Raw genomic sequence first — 22,702 nt, forward strand, 5'->3', positions numbered from 1 at the left:
TTCTCTCCCTTCTCGTTCTGGCCAAGCCTCCCATGAAGAACTCTGCACCAGGGTCTTCCCTTTCTCAGAAAAGCGAGCAGACGGGTCTTCTTACGTTCTGCGTTCTAGCCAGCACTCCGTCCCACCTCCTCCGCTCAATCCCGGTAACCCGTCTCCCTGCCAGCTTCACTCCCTCCCCAGGTGACCTCATCCTGCCCACAGTTCTAATGTCATCCACCTGCTGATGGCTCCATTCCCAGCCCCGCCCTCACCCCTGAATTCCAGGTGCACGTTTCTAGTGCCTATTTGCTATCTCCACCTGGCTGTCTCCCAGAAACATCGACTTAGCAAATCTAACACAGAACTCTCCGTTTTCTCCCAGTCCCTCCTCCAGTCACCCCCTTCTTGTGAAAGGACACCCTGTTTACCCAGCTCCAAACACGAGCCCAGTTGCAGTTCTTGGTTCTCTTCCCCACGTCCATTCCACCAGCCATCCTGCCTGCCCCGCTTCCAGCCATCTCCTGGGACCCATCCCCACCAACCCTCTTGTCCACACCACAACCACCTCTCACCCAGACACTGTGGCAGCCCCCTGACTCCCCTCCTGCCCCCGGACCTGCTTCCCCAAAGCCTCTTCCCTTCATAGCAGCCACAGTGGGCTTTGGACAACATCAGCTTCTTAAAAGCAGCAATCAATTCCTCCCACACCCCCCACCCCTGTGACAGTTCCCTTTCCAACCTGGCTGCCTACCCCCTCTCCCTCCTTAGTGAGCTCTCACCACACTTTCTGCCTCTTCCCTTCCCAAATGCATCGAGCTCACACCTGCCTTGAGGCCTTAGCAACCCCATCTACCCAGAACATTCTTCCTACACATCTGTGCGTGGCTGACTCCTTCCTGGCATTCAGGTCTCAGCTTCAAGGTGCCCTACTCAGAGATGCCTTTTTTGACCACCCTGAGTCACCCTCCCAGACATCTCTTTGTTTTATATTAAACATAGCACTTACTACTTTTAATATTGTCTTCCATTTATTTGTGCATTGAATGTCTCCTCTTGCTATTAGTAGGATATAAGTTCCATGGGGGCAGAGAACTCTCTGTTACCACTGCTCTAACTCCGAGGCTTAGAATTGTGCCTAGTCCATAACAGACATTGACTGAGTGGATGGTAAAATGCCTCCTGCCTCTTGGGCAAACTGTTGGTCCCCAAGTCCTTGTAATTAGGGTGGGCCTGTCAATCACAGGAACCAACAGCCCTGATCATGGCAACGGGCCCACGGTCTGGGCACTAACACAAGGAAACTTCTTTCTTCTGGGCTAGGATGATTTAAGTCTGCAACCATCTAAGGCCACATCCTTCCCCCCAGCCTATAGAGAGAAAACAACAACAAGATCAGTGGTCACCTGTACTACACAGTGCTTACTGCGCTTACCGTGGGCTAGGCACTGCCCTCCGGGGTTACATACATTTGCTAATGTAAGCCTCACAACAACCCATGAGAGGATCCCCATTATTATCATGGCATTTCTCCAGATGATGAAACCGAAGCCCAGAGAGGTTAATTAACTTGCTCAGGGTCACAAAGCCATCTGGCTAGCAGAGCTGTGCTCTTAACCATTGTGCTCTACTGTCTCCAACAACACGAAAGAATGAGGCCAGCCCAGGGGAAGAGCAGAATCAGAAAGGGTGGCTGGCTTGGTCCCACATCCGGTTGTGTCTGTGGCCTGTGTCACCTCTGGATTTTCTAGTCCCAGGAGTGAATATATTCCCCTGGGTGTCTATCACTTGCCACTGGAAGGATCCTGACAAGTACAGAGAATACTCCAGAAGGGGCTGGCCACTTTAGAGAAGCCACTGGCTACATGTTGTGTGTTTGCAACTATTTGTTACAAAGAGAAATTAAGCTTTTTATTCTCAAATTGAAAAATCACCTGGATTTTCAATCAATCAAATAAGAATTAAATGGCTGTTCCATATCCTGTCCAGGCCTAGATTCTGTGTGGCATACAGAGATAGTTAGGACAAAATGTCAAACATCCTTCCAAGATACTATGTTGTTTGAATTCCCTTCTCACCCAATTTCCTTCCGAAATGCTGAAGCCAGCATTATGAGGAAAGTCTCTACTGGAGATGGGAGCCACACATCCACCTGAATCCCTGAGGCATTTTGTGCAGGTGGTTGTGCAAGAGGAGGAGCAAGGGCATCGGGGAAGTGCCTTCCTGTCCACCACCAGCCACCACCCAGGGGCAATGAAGCCCTGCAACCAAGCAGGAGGAATGTCCCACTGCTTCTGCTCTCTCGCAGCGTCCAGACTCCCTAGCATCCCATCAGAGAGAGGACCAGAGAAGCAATGAAACAACTGAGCAGCTGGTAAGGCGGATTCCTCTGGCTCTGGCCTCTCAGGCTGCCCTCACAGCCTGCTGCGTACAGCAGGAGTGGGACCAAGGACACTCTAAGTAGTTGGAGAGGGATTTGCTATACTGCCGGCTACGGACTTCCAAGATCGATTTGCTTCCAGGCAGAAATGAATGTCCACACTGATGGCCACGTCCCTGCATCTTCTGTCTTTTCTCGTGCTAATTATTGGAATTCTCAGTTGACAAGGAAAAACTTCAATCAAGTCTTTCTGTCTGGGACTGAGTGGAACATACCTCAGAGAATCAGAGAATAATTTCCAGACATATGAAAATATTCAGTAATGCAAAGGGGGAAGACCCCTCCAGTCAAGGTAGCACAGTTACTTCAAAGCTACATGTCCTCTCTGCCCATGGTACAGAGCAAAGGTAGAGAAAATGCAAAAGGGGAACAAAAGAGGCAGAGTCACTATGGAAACCGGGATATACTTGCGGTAGACCAGAAGTAGAACAGAAATACCCAATGAAAATCTGGCTGAGTTGCAGGCTTGTGGAAGCAGGTAGAAGCATCAGGATGGAGGTGACAGGCAGTGTCTCTGCTTGAAGTCAGGCTGGGACAAAATTCCACACCATCCTCTCACTGAGTAAAACCTGTTGCTCCCAATTACCTGGAACCACTGTCTCAGAAGACCATGACCTAGGAATGCTATAGAAGGAAGGAAGGGAGGGAGGGAGGGAGGGAGGGAGGGAGGAAGGAAGGAAGGAAGGAAAGAAGGAAGGAAGGAAGGAAGGAAGGAAGGAAGGAAGGAAGGAAGGAAGGAAGGAAGGAAGGAAGGAAGGAAGGAAGGAAGGAAGGAAGGAAGGAAGGAAGGAAGAGCCTCATGACTAGGGACAGAACAAAGGGCCCACTGGCCTGTGGCTGGATCTGGAATGTCCCCATGCCACCCTGGAAGCTGAACTTTAATTAGATCTGGTTTTGGACTTGGGAAAAATGAGAGGACCCCCCCCCCCGCCCCACCCCACCCCTGGGCGAACACAGAAGGACAGAGAGAAAAAATAATAAACGAAAACATCACATGCAAAGTGAGACTGCAAATCTAAATTCCAAAACACAGGAAGGAATCTAACACTCTGAAAACAGCCAATATCAGAGCAGGAATTCACACCAGATGAAATTAATTTCACGGAATAGTCTTTTAAAAGACATCAAAATAATTGTGTTTAGAATATTCAAAGAGATAAGTAAAGAAAGAACTTCCATTTTTAAAAATGCAAGAAGGTTTGAAACAAAAGTAGTCAAACAAGAATAAGGAAAGGGAGCTTGAGTTGGGTTATCAATAATGAAAATAAGTTTGCCAGAAGAAGGCAGAGAACCACATAATGTGGAAAAGTCGTAACATGTTCCAGGCACAAAGATTTAAGAAAGCACATATACATTCAATAGCTCAGACTGGCTGGGTGTGGAGCAGAGGGAGAAGGGATGCAAGATAAACCTAAATAGGTAGATGTGGAACTTTGAGGAAGATCCCAGATGTGCTTGGTGACTTCTGTTGTGCCATACCCCCTCCCCCAAATAGGTCGCTTTGATCTTTCCTGAGCTCCCTTGGATGTCCCATCTTCTAGGACACTTGGTAACCATCTACATCTAAAACTGGCAAAACAAAGAGAAGCTGAGACCTTGGTGCCCAGTGTTCTTGGGGTGGATGGGCACCATCACCTCTGGCCAAGCCAAACTGCCCCACGGTGACCACCTCCAGATGAACTCTCCATTTGCACTGGGAACACCCAGTGTCAGATATCCAGGGGTACTCCCAGCCATGGCTCCCAAGCTGCAGAGGAAACTGCTTTCTGGCAAGCATGTTTTTTTGTCCTCTTGCTTGCACCCAATCTCAGGGCTACTGGTTCAAGTGAATCTGGATTTTTTTTTCCATTCATGCTGAAGTTTTGGTATTTATGGCATCAGACAAGGAAGAAAACTATTTATAAGTATGTCTATGAATGTATAAATATATGTGTAAGGGTATATATCTAAACAGCATGTATATAAATGTTGCTGTTTTTTGGTAAACATTTAATATTTGCCAAATTGTTTATTCTAATGTTAAAAAGATTTCGATTATCTTATTTACTAAAAAACATAAAATAATAGGGACCAGTATAAGACCAAGCAAAGTACAGATGCTTAAAGATAATTTATTGATTTCACTACCATTTTGGAATTCTGAGCAATTGATGCTGGTGAGTTACCTAAACACCCGCCTAAAATCATCAAGTGCATGTCAGTTGCTTCCATCATCTTAAGACCTAGTTCAAGTTGTATTTCCTTGCTGGAGACTTCCTCACCCCTCGGCCTGTGGTGATTCAAGAAAGTCTGACCCCAGCAGCCCGGATGGTGCTATTCATCTGCCCCTTCTCTGAGTGCCTTGCAGAGAGAGAGCTGTGCCTCTCCTATGAAACTATAAAAGTGTATCTTTTTTTTAAAAAAGTAAATACCTTTCATTTTGCTCTTGCGTTTTATTTTCTGATTACAAAAATAATCCTCAAAGAAAATTACAAACCACCTGCCATTTTATTACCCAGAGGTAACCCCATAAAAAATTGGGTAACTATATTGCCTTTTTTTCTGTGAATGTGTATCTTCCTTTTCCAAAACTATGATTATACTCTACAGAACATCGTATAACTTCCTGTTTACCGAAAGATATAATAGGGGCATCTCTGCCAGCAAGTGGAGGTCTACACTCCCCCAGATGCTGTTATCAGCCTCTTTTCACTAATCAAAGCCTGAGGCTCAGGAAGATAAATCTCTCTGCCAATGTCACATGGTTACTACTGAATGGCAGAGTTAGAATTTAAACCCAAATCTCCCCATGTCCAATATCTTTTGACTTCCACAAATTCACTGGGCTAATTCTCAGTCAAAAGACCGAGAATGCCGTCAACAAGGGGATTAGCAGCTGAGGGTCTTCCAGATTCACAGGATTCTGTCAGAACACAGAAGTGTGAGAGCCAGCATGACTGTTTGACACTTTGCTGGAACCCTGGGGAAGCTCTTCGACTGTTCAAGCTGCCAAGAGACGTGAGGAATCAGGACCTGGGATGAGGCAGCAAGGACCTTTCCAAGCCAAGCTGGGATTTCAGTCTATGAGCAAAGCTCCTTCTGTCATCTTGAGGGGAAGAGAAAAGTTCATGTGCTGTGTGATACGAGGACAGTGGTGTATTCTACCCCACCTTTCCCAGGGAGCTGGAGCACCCTCTCTGATTTCCTTTGTCCCAACAGCAGAAATCATAGACGTGAGATCTTCTAGAAGGTTGTGTTTGAGGCAGAGAAGTTTCGAGGGTCCAGGGGATGTGGATGTGAGGTTGGTAGCTAGAGCTGAGCCTACCAAGCAGAAGTAGCCACCCGTATACCTGGACATCGGGAGCACCAGCAAAGGCCTTGCTCCCCAGAATCTATCACCAGCCTTTAAGAAAGCCTCCCCTCGGGGCACCTGGGTGGCTCAGTCGGTTGAGGAGCTGACTCTTGATTCTGGCTCAGGTCCTGATCTCAGTGTCCTGGGATGGAACCCTGAGTCAGGTTCTGCTCAACAGAGTCTGCATGAGATTCTCTCTCTCCCTCTTCCTCCAACCCCTTCCCTTGCTCATGCTTGCTCTCTCTCTCACTCTCTCTCGATAAATAAATAAAATCTTAAAAAAAAGAAGGAACCCTCCTCTCATCTCAATACTCGGGCGCCTGGGTGGCTCAGTTGGTTAAGCGACTGCCTTCGGCTCAGGTCATGATCCCAGAGTCCTGGGATCGAGTCCCACATCAGGTTCCCCCTGCTCTGTTGGGAGGCTGCTTCTCCCTCTGCCTTTGCCCGCCACTCTCCCTGCTTGTGTGCTCTCTCTCTCTCTGTGTCAAATAAATAAATAAAATCTTCAAAAAAAATACTCGACAATAATTATGATAGTATTATTGTTGATTGCATATTATGTGATTTCAGATGCCAAGAACTTCACATACTTAATGAATCCTCCAAACAACCAAAGTAAGAATTATTTTTTTTAAGACTTTATTTGAGAGAAAGAATGAGAGCGAGCACGAGAGGGAAGAGGGTCAGAGGGAGAAGCAGACTCCCTGCTGAGCAGGGAGCCCGATATGGGACTCGATCCTGGGACTCCAGGATCATGACCTGAGCCGAAGGCAGTCGCTTAACCAACTGAGCCACCCAGGTGCCCAGAGTAAGAATTATTTCTATTCCTATTTTACAAAGGAGGAAACCAAGGCTTAGGGAGATATCCCCAAGGTCACACACTTATATCCAAATTAGTCTCAGCACCTAGGTTTGTATTTTTATCGTTATTCAAGGGAGGGACCACCCTCCCCTACCACCCTAGCCTTGAGTGCTGCTCCCCACTGACATGTGTGGGAGGTGTTGCTTCCTGACTCCGTTGTGACTTAGCCAGCTGTGACACACCAGGACACAGACATTATGATTTTTTTTTTAAGATTTTATTTATTTGAGAGAGAGAGAGAGAGACAGAGAGAACACAAGCAGGGGGAGAGGCAGAGGGAGAAGGAGAGGGAGAAGCAGGCTCCCCACTGAGCAGGGAGCCCGACCTGGGACTCAATCCCAGGACCCTGGGATCATGACCTGAGCCGGAGGCAGACGCTTAATCATCTGAGCCACCCTGGCGCCCCAGGCATTATGATTATTAATAGATTGGCTTTTGTACCAGGAAATTGATGGGCCATTGAAGACTCAAATTCAGGGACCTCAGGGCATGCTTCCTTAGGATTTTCTATTCAGGGACCCTAAAACAGTTTTAAAAGTATTGTTATACATGGTATCATTCAAGATGTTTATTAAAATTCCAGAGCTAGAAGTACCCTTAAAAATCCTCTAGCCCAACCTTTGAACAAATGAGGAACTGAGTCCCAATCCTCTCACTGGGAGTATTGGGGGCCGTGCTTCTAATGTATGACACCCTCATAAGGATGAGACTCAGAGAAACAATCTACATTTTAACAGGTCATCAGACTTCCATCATCCATCATTGGGGCGAGTGGATATTATATCTGGCAAGATGCCCTCTGACTTTCTGTTTTCACAAAACAGTACAAAAAACTGATTAATCCCATGCTTGCTCTTTTCTGGAAGGAGGAATGAAAGCTCCCAGAGCTTTAAGGGGGAGGGCACTGTATTTAGTAACTAGGAGGGACCCAGAAGTAGGCAGGATGGACAACTTGTATCACCAGATTTCAGAGATACAGAGGGGTCCTTCCCCACGGCTGTAGGGAATCAGAAGTGCTCTAACCCCCAGAGATGATGAATCTAAGAGACTGCAGCAAGGTCATCTCTGAACTAGACATTGGTGTCCTCACAATGGTCACCATCAGTGCAGGCAGCCATGAGCCATCTCCAGTGATTCTGAAGGCAACACACAAGGATAGAAGAGAAGAACTTGGCCCAGATGTCACTGCACGTTGTTGCTGAGAAAAATCAACATGATGTGATCACTGGTTGGCAAACTTTGGAAAGGGGGTGAGGACCACAACTAGTTCAATCTGGGCTGAAATGTGGAGTGGGACTCTATTTTTAATCCCTCCATTCCTGAAGACAACATGTCATTTACCCAGCTGTACAGTGGCTTCTCCAGAGCACAGCAAAAGGGTTGGGCTTCATATATAAGCAACATGAGGCAAGTTCATCAGAGTAAAGTAAGGTTCTTTTGGAGATTTTTGGAAGTAAGTGAAAGTATGAAATTTGAGATCAATATACTCATTGATTTAAAGAGAGTCCAAGCAGCAGAGTTATGATGGGATTTTTTTTCCCTAGCAGCATCCAGAACCTCAGGTATGAGTCAGTGGAAACATAATTAGATTTAACTAGATTGAAAGGTCATGGTATGGAGGAAAATGGGTAAGGGAGGTAAGAACTTGGCAAGGGAGTGGATATGGTGCTGATCAAGAAACCAGAGCTTGGGGCCATGAGGAAGGTGGGATTAGTGAGAACATATCAGGGCCAATGGATTGGGCCTCTCAGTGAGGCCAGAGAGTTGCTGGAGTCAGTAGAGGGTAGAATAAATTAAGTGGATCATGGAGTCCCGAATCTGAAGCCAGTCCTAAGAGCAAGTCACGTGGAGCATCAAGCCTCAGAACCATAGAAGGCAGAGATCCCACAAGGCGTTCAGAGGTGAGGGTGAAGCACTGAAAGAAAGATCTATGAGGATAAAAACTTTTGAGTGGGCCCAGACTACTGTGCTCCCTACAGTCTGTTCTGCAGTGTGTCAGACCAGGATGCAACCCTGAGTTCTGAGCTGCAGGACAAAAAGCAACATGTCCATAAAATTTCTCAGTGCCCTTCAGTCATAATTGGTGGGACTGAGCCAGTGGAATGGACAAGGGCTCATTTTCTAGAAGATTCTTCTGTTTTGTCAGGGCCCAGCTGCATAAGCAACGAAAAAGCAGCGTTCTATAGTGCAGAATTCAAAGGATGCCTATTACGTACCTTCCAGCAGCTATACTGCAGGCTTCCCTGGTGGAAACTGTCATCTCTACTCACGATGACTTTGAAAGGTGGGAATAATTTGCCCTATTTTACAAACAATGAAACGGAGACTTGGAAAGCAAGAAACTTATCCAGGATCTCACGGTTAGCAAGCAAAGGAGCCCAGACTTGAACCTCAGACACTGATCCCCCTCAAGCCCATTCTCCTATCATCATAGCATGCTGCCTTTGGTGAAACAGGGGTGGAGGGGAGCTAACAGAAACTGTGGTTTCTTTGAACACGGAACACATAATTTGGGGATGTTCTCCAGTACATTCTGCCTGAATCCACATCAAGCAGCTCCGAATGCTCACAGTTGATGGATCCTTCTTGGGCCCTTTCTGATCTGTCCTGCCACAGCAGAGGCAAAGCAGCAGGAATATTTGGTTTAAATGAATGCCAGACCAGGCTATAGCTCAAAGAAATGCATGAAGAATATCAGTTTCACTTTCTTTCTTATGTTTAAAACAAGGCTTTTCCCCCAACAAATATTTGCTGCTGAAGACATCCTGTGTTAAGCCCCCAGTCATGATTTTGCAACTCAAGAAAACATGTGGTCTGACGAAGTCTAACCTTCACAAGCCTACAAATTGCACAGCGCTTTGGCCTAAATTGTGCGAAAATTAAATATTCAGTTTGAAATTTGCCAACTCTGTTTGTGGGTCTTCCCCACACCCCCATCTTTCAACTATCTTCAAAATGAAGAAATGTGATTTCAGAAGATTAATAACCATTAGCTGAAGTATTTCTATTTAGAGTTTTGAGCACTAGGCCTCAATTATTTCAAGAACACTGTCTTCCTCAAAAAGCATTTTGTATTAAGGTTGAATTATTTATCACTTCTCATGCAATGCATTTGGGGATCATCTATTTCAAAGGATTCTCCTTCCCAGCTCAGAAGCATTGCCTGGTGTGGGAGAGCAGGTCAGAGAAGCCTAGAGCTAGAATGGAGGGGACAGGAGCCTGCCAGAGCCTGAGCCCTGAAGGATTTCTCTTTTGTGGCGATGGTAGTTATCTGGAGGCTGGGTGACTTTTGGCTCTCAGATTTTTCCCTTCCCTTTTTTCTCTTGCTGCCTGCACAAGGGACCTGCTCTTGGGAGGAGAGTCTGAGAATGGAGGACTTAGTTGGTGTCTCATATACTGATGCTCAGGCCTGGATCATGGATTCAGGTGTGAAGCCTAGGAAGAGAGGGGCCACCAGCTGAAACCAAGCTGGGGTTTCCACAAACTTGGGCTCAGGAAATGTGGGCTCCAGCAGGGGCAATTGGAGGAGAGAGATGCGTGCTGGGAAGGGACACTGCGAGATTGCAGCTATGGTAGAGCCAGGGGCAGCACCCTTGTCAGCCTTGCTGTCCACAGTCAGTTGGGGACTGCAGGTATAGCCCCCCACACACACTCCAACCTCATTCTCTCTCCCTCCCTCTGCAGCCTTGGGTAAATGCAGTGGTTCCAGGAGAGGCAGATGTGGGACCAGAAACCAAGTCCTCTTGTTGTCCTAAATTTTAAATATGGAAATCCCAACCTGAAAGTTCATGCATTTCAAAGATTTATGGGCAGTCAAGTCCTCTCCCTCTTACCTTCCTTCATGACCTCAGAGCATCTGATGGGGGTAGTAAGGACAGCAGTGACATATGCCACGCGACCTAAGAGTGGGCTTGAGGTTGGTTGAGCATCAGCATAATTCTTCCGGCACCGAAGTCCAGAAATGAAGTGTGGGCACCTACCCAGAGGCCTCACCATTAGCCCAGGTGCTGAGCCTTCTTCCAGAATCCCTCACCACATGTGTCTTCCATTGTGTCTGTACATCGACCTGGATTCCCACCTTGAACTCCAGCCTGGCTTTGGAGAGGCGAGGCGGCATGAGATCTGGGTTATAGAGGGCACAATCAGAGTGCACAGGGTCAGGTATGGGCGTTCTGAGAAGCAGGAGAAGGAGAACCGCAGGGAATCACTGAAATGGTAGCACCTGCACTTGAAATGAAGATAAAACTCAATGTATGCCGTGTGTCAACACAAAACCTCTCCCCAATTCCCACAAATTGGGGGAGTGGGTTGGACTAAGGGAGGGTATATCCTCGTGGTGGGCTGAGGCCTGTCGAGTATGATGGAGACTCAGGCAAGCAAAATGCCTGATCACCTCCAAATTCTAATTTCCCTTCAAAGCCCAACTTGGTTCTTACCCTTTGGTTTCCTCAGATTGCAAGTCCATTTTGGGGAGTAGGGGAAGGGTGATAATTACAAAAGAGAGGAAAAGAAATTAAGGAGATGCAAAAGACAGCAAACAGAGATTTCTCATCAAAGTGTAGGCTCTGAACCTCACTGCTGTGGTGTTTCTCCCAAAACCCATAGTCCCAATCTAATCATGGGGAAAACAGCAGGCTAACCTAAGGTGAGGAACAGTCTACAAAGCGCTTGACCAGTACTCCTCAAAACACTCGAGGTCATGGAGAACAAAGGAAGACTGAGAAACTGCCCCAGATGGGATGAGACCAAAGACACAGGACCCCGAAAGCGGAAAAGGACATTAGTGGAAAAACTGGTGACACACAAAACAAGCCTGCAGTTTAGTCAACATGATGTATAATGTCAATTTCTTAGTTTTGACAAATGTCCCATGGTTCTATAAGATGTTCATATTAGGGGAGACTCAGTGACAGACAATTTAAGTGACTCACTCAAGGTCTACATATCTCGAAAGAGGTGGAGCTAGGACTTGAACTACACCAGTTGGAGTCATATACGCTATGATGCTCTTCTTTTTATTTTTTTCTCTCGTTTTATTTTTATTTGCATTTATTCTGCAGAATTTACTCCTGGGCCATAAGTTTTTGTTTCTTCAGTCTCTTCTGGGATATCTTTTTCTTCTGTGCAACCTCCTCTTCTGGTTTAGGAACAATCTGCTCTTTTTCAGTAAGTATCATCTCAATGTGGCAGGGAGAGCTCATGTATGGGTTAATCCAACCATGAGCCCTGTACATTCTACGCTGCATCCTGGGGGCTTTGTTCAGCTGGATGTGCTCAATGACCAGAGAATCAACATCTAAACCCTTAAGTTCAGCATTACTCTCTGCATTTTTAAGCACGTGCAGTAAAAATTCAGCACTCTTCTTGGGCCACCGACCCTGTGTCCAGCCCCACTGTTTGGCCTGGGCACACCTACCAACTCCACCATTGTAGCGACGGAATGGCACACACTGCTTCTGTAAAGTGACGTCTTTCAGATACTTGGTGGCTTTTCGGATATGCATACCCTTGATGGCCTGGGCAGTTTCACGTGTGTTCTTAAAGTGAACATGAAGATTTCAACCTCTTGATTTACATGATTTTGTAGGGTTTTCTGGGTCAAGCGAATAGTGAGCCATTTTCAGAGGTCACCTCAGGCCGCTTAGGGGAAAAGGAAGAGCCACTACGATGCTCTTCTGTCCCTCAAAGGGCCATCAACTTCTCCAAGGATCTGAGCTCCTTCTATGTCCCAGGCTCTCAGCGAGGCCCTAGGGATACAACAAGAAGCAAAACAGACTGGTATTTTAGTTAAGTATACAGTCTTTGTTTCATTTAATCCCCATAACAATTCTGGAAGATGAGCAGAAATGCTATTTTGACGCCCATGTTGCAAAAAAGAAGAGTGAGACTCAGAGAAGTTAAGTAACTTGCCTGAGGCTAATAATGAGGAAGTGGGTGGGGCTAGTTAGTGATGGGGAAGTGGGTGGGGCTAGTGATGGGGAAGTGGGTAGGCCAGGGCCCCTTGGCTTCCAGCTCCCTGCACTTACCCATCTTCCAGTCTGACTGATTACTAACATGTTCCGCTCATGTCTACTGAGCACAGGCCCGCTTTATCTTTAAGCCTCACGAAGAGAGTTCTGAGCAGGACTTGGCCCTGGAGAAGAAGCTGCCCACGAATGAGTGGAAATCTGACTTGCCTCTGGAGACTGGCTATTGAGAGCTGCAATGGGAGTCTCCTCAGAGATCGAGGTCCTGATGCACTGAAATGCATTCCTGGTGGGACCCTTACATCCCTCTGGTCTGCAGAGATGGCCACAAGCCTGCTTCCTGAATCATGGTCCTTGAAAGCCTTCCCCACCCAAACAAATGAGACACTGTACCCCAATGCTCAGGGTGCTCCCCTCAGCATTTTTAAAGTCTTGTTTGGCAGAGTCAGTATCAATTTCCAGAGATAAATGAGCTGATGGTCATGTAATGATCATTCAACTACCTGATTAACACCCACGGCCAATGTCAGAAAATCAAGGTAAGTGTGGAACGTGGGTCAGGGAGTTCTCATACAAGGGGGTCTGAATTATTCCACTTGATTATTAACCATACAGTTGTAAGTGCTCCCTGTCACTCTTAGAATCCAAAAACTAATTAATAGTATAATATGAAAAAATTTATAGTACTTCCACTGTAATTACCTTTGCCTATTTGTGAATGAAGTATGTTTTTTACTCATCCTTGCAACCAATCAGGGCTTAGATGAATGAATGCCATTCATCCAGTCATCCACTCAAAAACATTTGCTAAGCACCTATTCTGTGCTAGGAACTGAAATGTGTAGAAAGTCAGGGCAATTAAGGAAGTTCCTGCCCTCAAGGAGTTTATGTGTACAAGAGTTCCCGGACCTGTAGAAAGAAAAGTGTGATACAGAAGAATGAGGGCAATAATTATTGTGTTCCCCCACCCTGGGACAGGGGGCCTCAAAAGAGAAACAAAATAGATTGGCTTTGGGAGATCAGGAAGGGTTTCATAGAGAATAAGATGCTTGTGTCAATTTTGAAAGAGTGAGTTTTTTTGAATGGACCAGCGGAGAACATTCCAATGTAACATTATCACTGAGGATAAAAAATAGCAAGTGTTAGAGAAATACAAGAATGACCTATGGATTAAAACATTTGTTCACTAATTGTGGATTCATGGACAGAGGAAACCTGGAGTATACAGCTGTGTGCAGGGAGCAAGCCCGAAGTCCCAGTGAGGAAAAATATGGCAAACACAGAGGAGGAGGCAGAGAATGACATGGCGTATTTCTGGAAACATGAGTCTTGGCTGACTGAGCAGCTAGTGGGCATTCTGTACCATGCTGATGCCAGGCCTGGACTAACACCCAGTTCATGGGGCAAGCCACAGAGGCCCTTGACCTCTTACTCCTGAATGACGCTGAGCCTCTCATCTGCTCTTCCCATTTTCCTTTGACACCCTTCCCACCTTCCTTTCATCACATTTTTTTTTTAACAATAAACGCCTTTTTTACATGACCGAAGATAGAAGAGAGGAAGATTTATTTGCCTTTCTGGACTTTGATTTTCCTCAGATGGAACTCTAGCTCCTTGCCCTCTAGCACATAGCCATCTGCTCAGCCACACTGGCCTGGTCTTGAAGCCAGGCACACCAGAAGCTTGCCGTGCTGGAACCACACCCCCAGAAGACTGCTGATTTGGGCATTCTTTTTTCCTTTCATCATATTTCTTCTGAATTTGCTTTGATCGTTTTGTGTTTAAAATCTCTTCCTCCACAGGAGTCAGCTTGGCCCCCTTCTTGTGGCATAGGGGCAGTGCGTAGCAGGGTTCGTACACTGTGGTTACGGTGTGCTATCAATGAGCGTGACCCAGTTCTTCACCAGGGTCTTGGGGCAGACCAGTTCGTTGTTGGATGCATTGTAGACAACGTCAACAATCCTTGTTTTGTGCATATAACACTTGGAATCCCAGAAGTTCCCCACGTCCAGCCTCGAGGTATGGTACTTCTTATTGCCTCCCCGAATGTGGACTGTGTGTATGCCAAGCTTAGTGTTGGCAGTGAGGCGTCCCAGCCCATACTTCTGCTTCTTGTGGTAAGGATTTCTCTTGCCCCCAGTCTTGAAGCGTCTGTGCCAGTGGTCCTGGGAGATGCCCATCGCTCTCAGCACAGGCTGCAAAGGAGCCTTTCATCACCTTTCAATATCTGACTCCTCCATTTTTTTTCTAATAATTTTTTTCTCAGGAGTGAACACAAAGCACTCACCTCTTCACTGACTTCTCTCTGTCAACCTGAAATTCCTGAGACTGAAACTTGTAGGATGCATCTGCCTCCATGCCAAACACACCCCCCTCCTGCAGACAAAGGGAGGCGAGAAGTCCAGCCACTCTCAGCCGACTCCCCAGGGGGCAACAGGCACCCCATCTCAAGAAGCACTAGAAAAGCCAGATCCCCTCTTCTCCTCCAATATTGCAAACCTGGAGCACTGAATAAGCAACCCTCTATTAGAGAAGAAAAAATCACATTCCTAGTGGCAGTCAGCAGGAGGCAGGGGCTCTTCCAGCTTAATGACTTGCAAATCAAAAGCATGAAAACCAGAATGCACCTTTTGAACCTCTTTCCCATTCAGCCTCGATGTCCTCATAATTTTCTCCCATAGTGTTCCTGTTATTTTTGCTACCAGAGCAATAACCTTCCTTGTGCATTTTTAAAATGTGGGAGAAGGAGCTGTCCAGTGATCTCAAAGCATATGTTTTTGATTCTCATAAGATTATGGATACCAAAGGAATAAAAATGGAAATCACTACTGCCAAGATATGAAAGAAAGTTTGCATAGTAAAATAATTTAAACCTAACATTTGGACCCAATAAGGCAAATGGAACGTTTTTTCCATATTTTTGGAAAATGTGCATTTTCTTCACATTAAGTGGTACCAATAAAAAATAATGATTCTCACTCAGTTTATTTCTATAAATTAGATTGGCTTATAGTTTTCCAGGACATGGTTTTGTATCAAGCTATATGGCAAACACCTGGGCATAAAATACACTCCGCTATTTGCTTCCACGCGGGAGAAACGGGTCACCATTCCTCTCTTCTAAATCTAGAGCAAAGGTCAGTTAAAGCCAGTTAATATGTTTAGTCCTCTCTAGCTGCCGAGAATGAGTGTTACATCAACAACTTGTGGGGGTCCATGAGCAAAGCCGGGAAGTCCCTCCCAGTTCCACCATTTCCCGGTTAGAAACCCAGGGATTCTGCAATCCGTGCTCGTAAGGACATTTGACTCATCCTGGAATCAGATAAAGAAACAGAGAAGACCAAAGAACAAGAAAGGGCTCGAAAATACTCTTAGGTAGAATCCGTGTATGACCGCAGTTATCTAGGGGAAGTCTCTTGGCTGAGAACACGGACATGTAATGCCAAAGAAACAGTGGGTGGATGGAGACAGGGAGATGGGGAAAGGGGAGAGAGAAAGAAAGAGGGGAGAAAAGATGGCAGAGAGAGAAGAGATTAAAGCAAATATTAGGTCTAGAGCTCATGTTGTCTAAAAACAAAAGAGTATGAAGGCACAAGAAGGTTCTTCCTGCAGGGCCAAAGCTGCTGGAGACCCAAACTCAGGCAGACATGGTGGGCTGAGCACCAAGTCAGAACCAGGAGTGATGCTTCGGAGCCCGTGATGCTTCAAGCTCCACCACTCCTGGAACTTGCTGGATGCAAGCTACGGCCGCTGAGTACCCCCTTTTCTCACGATCGCAAATTCCTTCCTTCCCCATCTCTCAGGCCTGTTGGAAAGCTCAAAGAGAGATGAATGCGAATGAACTGTGATCACTGTAAGATATTCCACACATGGAGTGTGTGCGGTGGAAAGAGTGGAAGGTGGTGAATTATTTATTATTCTTTGGCTCGAGTGTCAGCTGTTTGTAAAGTCTTCATGTCGTCCAGCAGCTGAGGCATTAGCCACTGAGATTTCAATAAAATTGCCTTGAATTCCTAGCCCACAAACGGTAGGAAACCAAGCATCCTTCCCAATATCCCAGAGGATTCGTATGGGGGCTATTTGGTCCTCGTTCCCTCCTGGCTCCAATTTCCCACTCTGGCTGGATTTCCAATCCCTTCTCCAATTTTTATCTCCTGCAGGTGTTGGACTTTTGTTGTTGTTGTTGTTCATCCCTGGGGCCAGCCCAAGTTCTGGCATTTCCCCCACAGTACTACGGACACTAGACCGGGCAGGTAGAGACTTTCACTGAGGACTTGAAGATATAGGGTAGTGTTGTATGTACTACATACAGGGAAGCAAGTGACCTAAAAATTAAATGCCAGGGATTCCTTTGTTAACTGTCCCTGGCTCCTCTGGGCACTGGAAACACCTCGCTGGTCATCTCTGCACAGAGAGCCCAGCCTACCCCCACCCAAAGTGACTTCTCTTTCCCTCTCTCATCTCCCACCAAGCTACCAGCCCCCCAGTTCTGTCACTCTTCTCCCGGCCCCTCTAGTCTGGGTGTGGTGCAGGCTACACATTAGACTCTCCTGGGGGGAGGGGGAGTGTAAAAATAGTGATGCCCAGATCCTACCCCAGGCCAATTACATCAGAGGCTGTGGAGCTGGGGACATGCACACATACTTTTCCAAAGCTCCTAACGTACAAGCAGGGTTGAAAACCACCTCCAGTCTAAGCCATCTAAGCCATGTCCTGGGGCGAGCTCACCTTTTGTACTCAAAAAAGTCATAAAGGTATTTTGCTAAACAAAAGATAATTCTCTCCCTGAGAGAATTGCTGCCAATTTTTTAACTGAACATGATTTTTCCTGCCACAAATATTATCTTAAGAAATCTGCCAGCAATCCACACTTCATTTATCCAGGAGTCAGGCTTTTTCCCCCACATGAGCATTTCTGGATGAGCCCCTTGCTCTCCCCCTCCTGGCTCATTTTCCCGGGTCACAAAATAGCAGGGTGGGCAGAGAAGAAACCAAGGAATCCACACAAAGAGGAACCAGGTTTCACTGTTGAGCAACTTTAGGGCAGGTAGAGATTCAAAACTAAAATGGAAGGCTGACAGTATGTTGGAACCATGTGTAAACATTCTCAACCTTCGCAAGAAAAAAGAAAAGGCAGTCCCGCGGCAGTGTTTTGTTTCAAAAACAAACACAGAGATTGTTTTCTCTGAATGTTTCAGAAAACCGAGATTCTATGGAACAGGTCCATACCTACCCTATCCTTCAGTTCTCCTAACAACCAGGTGAAGGAGGGAAGCAGAGCAGGCGTTATTATGCATTTTTCCAGCTGAATGAATTTATACTCAGAGAGGGTAAGTGACTCGCCCAAAGCCACACTCTGCTAGGACACTGCGGAGCTGTTGCTTAAATCGTAGCCCTCGTCTTAGTCTATTCTGGCTGTTGCCACAAAGTATCATAAACTGGGTGGCGCATCCACAGAAACTCTGAGATCAAAACGGCAGCATGTGGGTTCTGAGGAGAGTCTCTTCCACAATGCAGATGGCCGCTTTCTCAAATCTTCACGTGGCAGTGAGCAGGGAGGGGCAAGCCCTCTTGTGACTCAGTGAGGGCACTAATCCCATGCATGGGGGGCTCCACCCTCACGACCTCGTCAAATCCTAATTACTCCCCAAGGGCCCCACGTCCTAATCCATCACACTGGGGGAGAAGGGTTTCAACGTAAGAATTTGGGGGGTGGGCCATAAACAGTCCCTACCAGTGCTCTTACTCCAGTTGAGGCACCCTTTCTTTGCCTAATCACGCCTCTTCCTTTGTGTCACCTTGCTACCAGTGAGTCTGTAGGCCTGGGGTATGTGTGCCTGTACACACACACGCACACACACACACACACACACACACACACACATACACCTGCCATCACGGCCGGGGAGGCCACATTCCCTGTACACATGCCTCCTGAACAAGGGGTGATCAAGGAAGAACATGAGATGCCCAGGACCACCTATGCCTTCTCTTTCTGGGATGGGAGACGAGGAAGCAAGCTTGGCACCTGTGACCCACTAACAGGGCCCTTTTCCGCCCATTTCCCCTTTTGTCCCCTGCTGTGCCCTCATGCGCTCTGCTCTGAGATGCTGCAATGCTGTCTCTCAGGAAAGCAGCCGATGTCAGGCCCTGCCTTTGTCTGAACAAGTCCATGTCACCTGTCCCTGAGGGAAAGCATTTTAGACCCTGTCTTTGTTGGGAAAAAGAATGGTAATTCATAACCTTCTAGAATTAGGCTGAGCACAGAGCCCCAGGAATGCTTGTTGACTGACTGATTCTTGGATCTCAGAGCTGGAAGGGCTCAGTAGAGGTCATCTCCCGGCCTTCAGACGAGAGAGGACACTGCGCCTGCCCCACCTGTGCACAAATCACAGGCCCTGTGGCCTTCTGTAGGGTGCGCCAAGGCTGGTCCAGAAGCAGAGATAGCCCGCTCCCCAATCGCAAGGGAAACTGAGTCCCACTCCCTTTAAAGCACAGTTGCTGTCATGAAGCTAAGTGTTGTTGGGGCCGCTAGGCCAAAGAGGGGACTCTGGGGTATCAGCCTCCTATCTAATTCCTGTGGAATGTTTGTGCCTTTGAATAATTTCTACAAGGCCCTTCTGCTCCAGGCTCTGCAGACAACCTTGGGTGAGAGACAAGAGGACGATGAGATGTCCTAAAAATGCCTCTTTAAAACCCGTCGCTTGACAGAACCTATATCACCACCCATTGCCGGGAACAAAACAAAATCTCTCCCCCTCTGCCCTTCCACCCTCCCCCTTGTGCTCCCCGAGATGCAGGCTTGGGGACTGAACACATATGGGTCTAGTTGGTCGATCGGGTGTCCTCCAAGGCTGTAAATTCAGACAGTCACAAATCAGCTTCAGGGAAACTTCAGGCCCAGACACGCACGTGCTCACATTCAAGTCCTGGTGTCCGGGCTGAAATATGGCTGCACGTGGTCCCTTCTGCATCGCCGGCCTGCTGGAGATGCCACCCTGTCAGAGATGGTTTATGGAGCGGCCAGGAGGCCAGAACACAGTGGCCAGCTACCACCCCAGCCAAGGCGCCCCGAGGCTTTGATCTCCTGCTGCAAGCCCAGCGTCAGCAGGCCCGGCCAGCCATTCCCACACACAGGCCTGAAATGTGGCTTTCCAAAGCACCCCGGGGGGCTCTGGGTTCCTCCTGCACCCCACCAAGGCATTGTCAGTGCTGACGCTTTTCTTCCCTAGTAGTAACTCTTGGTGACATCCCATTGTCACCAGCTACCCACAGAGCACCCCCGGTCCTTTTTCCTTCCTGGTGCTGACAGCTGACACAGAGCCTGCTCACACTTTGCATGAAACTGCTCCTTCTTGGAGGCCCTTCTCCAAGAATCTGAGCTTGAATGCAGACAGGACATTAACTCAGAGCAAGTTTCATACACTGGGTTTTCTGAGTCCTAGGAGGTACCCTGGCCTAGTCGATCAGGAGCCAATTTACACTGGCCTCCAAAGTTTGTGCCATCATAATGCTTTCCTGGCCCCAAGAGAAGTTCAAAGGTGAGACTCATTTGGGAAAAGCACACAGTACCAGCCAGGAGCTTTCGAGCTGCCCCAGCAGGGCTTTGTAACCTCGAGTGTGTGGCAAACTCACAGCAGAGCTTGACAAGAGCCCAACTGGTGCATGGGTCCCCTTCCCAGACACAGATGCTGATTGGTCTGAGGTCCAGAGATTTGTAGAGCTCTTAAAGGTGCTCCTCCACATACAGCTGAGGCTAAGAACAACGAAGTGAGGATAGTGTCACTTTTCCCCAGAGTCTCTAAGGCATCCCCCCAGCTGGGTGAGGAGAGTTTGGGAGGTATCCGAACACTCTAATTACACTTCTATCACCCCGTCCCTCATTCCCTGCCATTTACTGGGCACTCACATTGTGGGAGGCACCGTGTGTTAGCCCTAGTCTAGCTTCTTCAGAGAAGCAGAGCCAACAGGATGCTTGTAGATATAAATATATATATACATCTATAGAGAGAGATTTATTATCAGGAATTGGGTCACATGACTATAGAGACAGAGGCGCCCCAGGATCTGCAGTCAGCAGGCTGGAGACCCAGGAGAGCTGCTAGCATTAAAAGTTCCAGTCTGAGTCCAAATCCAAAGGCAGAAGAAGGCTGATATCTGAGCTCGAAGACAGCAGAGAGAGCAAATTCTCTCTTCTCAGGCTTCTGTTCCTTTCAGGCCTTTGAGGGACTGGATGAAGCCATCCCACATTCGAGAGGACAATCTGCTTTATTCAGTCTACAAATTCAAATGTTAAACTAATCTAAAAACACCCTCACGGGCTCATTCAGAATAATGTTTAATCAAATATCTGAGCACTTCGTGACTGAGTCAAGTCGACACATAAAATTAACTGCCACATGCTGTTCTAGGCAAGATCTGGATCCTTGCCCTCAAGGACCTGCCAGTCTCATGACAAGAAAAAATATCCGTGGAGAGCTGGTCTCCACGGCATAGTGCGGCCATACAGAGAGGACAGCGGGGGCTCAGAGGAAAACATCTGAGCCAAGATGGTCGCCAAAGTCCTCCTGGAGAAACCGGCATTAAACTGGGCTGAGAGGCTATTGTGGGTTGAATTGCATCTAACAAAAGCTATGTTTAAAGTTCTAACTCCCAGTAATATGACCAGAATGTGATCTTATTTAGGAATAGGATGGTTGCAGATGTCACTAGCAAAGATGGGGTCATGCTAAAGCAGAGTGAGCTCTGAATCTGATATGACTGATGCCCTTATAAGAAGAGGAAAGAGACATAGAGAGATGCTTTCACCAGAAGCTCACAAGACAAGCCACACAGAACAGTTTCTCCCTCAGAGCCCTCAGAGGACTCAACCATGCTGACACCCTGAAGTCAGGCTGCTGGCCTCCAGAGCCATGAGAGAATAAGTTTCTCTTGTTCTGGGCCACCCAGTTTGTGGTCCTTCGTTATGGCAGCCCTAGCCAAGTAAGAGGCTAGGACAAGTGGGGTGGGGAGGGAGACCCAGGAGAAGCAGAGGTGGCAATAAATAGTACCTGGGAAGGACAAGGAACAACACAGCTAGAACAATGAATTTCAGAAAAATAAGAAATGATAGAAAACAGGAATCCAAGCTGCCAATTCCCCAGCAATCCCACCGTGCTGCCCCGTCTTGGAAATGTCTTACCCCTCCACCCACGTAATATAAATGAGTGCTCCCTTCCTCTTTCTTGCCTTCTCCCCCTCCCTGGGCACAGTGATTGTGAGCATGGGCATGTGACCCAAACATCCTTCTTGGCCACGGGAATTGGTCCACAGTTGGGCATGAAGCCAAGGCAAGCCAATTAGAGCCTTTCCCTGGGACTTTTTATTTTTACAATTATTAAAACTTGTAGAAAAGAGCCCTTTTCTCTGCTCACAGGGCTGTGAAACATGAACTTGAAGCTGCCCTCAGCCACGTCCTGGTAATATAAATAAATAAGGAAATAAAATGACCCTTCTATCACTAGTGCCCCTGGTTCTAGACACCAAGGTTTTGGGAGCTACATCTGGATTTTTACCCCTTTCCAGTTCTTCCATCAATTCTGTGAACTCCCCGCAATAATCTTACACATAAAAACAAAAATAACTTTGTTTTTAAACTTACTCAAATGGATTTCTGCCACTCGCTACCGAAGGAGCCTCAACTAGTACATCATGGGAGAACACATATTGCCCACATCCTAAAGAGCTTTGATGCCAGGCTGCAGGGTGTATTTTTAACCCTATTAGCTAGAGATTATTAACTGGAGTCTATAGGGTCTGGCTTCAGGGTTCCCCATGAAACTCTAGAAAATATGTGCAAAATGCACACAAATGTGCACCCGTCTGGGAAAAGGCAGCATAAATGCCACCACGTTCTCAGTAGCAGAGTCTTTGACCACCCCCCAAAGAAGATTAAGAACCACTGACATGAGCAACGAGGAGCCATTACAAACATAAGAATCACAGAACCTATTATCCTCCACAAACAATTCTTAAGTACCTCAGATAGCCAGTCATCTCTTCAACAAACATGCTGTCCGTTCCAGGGTCAAGAGCTGTTGGGGATGTGAAGATACATATGATATAATTTTATCAAGGAGCTCAGTCAC

General features: G+C 47.0%; 1 protein-coding gene and 1 pseudogene across 1 annotated transcript; both read right to left on the minus strand.

Moving 5' to 3' along the window:
• Positions 1-11,672: 11,672 nt before the first annotated feature.
• On the minus strand, positions 11,673-12,213 carry LOC113937999 (60S ribosomal protein L17-like). Its single transcript, XM_035728976.1, has one exon. It carries the CDS (start codon positions 12,111-12,113, stop codon positions 11,673-11,675), a length of 441 nt encoding a protein of 146 aa, XP_035584869.1. The 5' UTR covers positions 12,114-12,213.
• Positions 12,214-14,140: 1,927 nt separating this feature from the next.
• Positions 14,141-14,755, minus strand: LOC113937143 (annotated as a pseudogene).
• Between the last annotated feature and the right edge of the window lie 7,947 nt (positions 14,756-22,702).

This window comes from Zalophus californianus, chromosome 8, assembly GCF_009762305.2.
Source record: "Zalophus californianus isolate mZalCal1 chromosome 8, mZalCal1.pri.v2, whole genome shotgun sequence".
NCBI lineage: Eukaryota > Metazoa > Chordata > Mammalia > Carnivora > Otariidae > Zalophus > Zalophus californianus.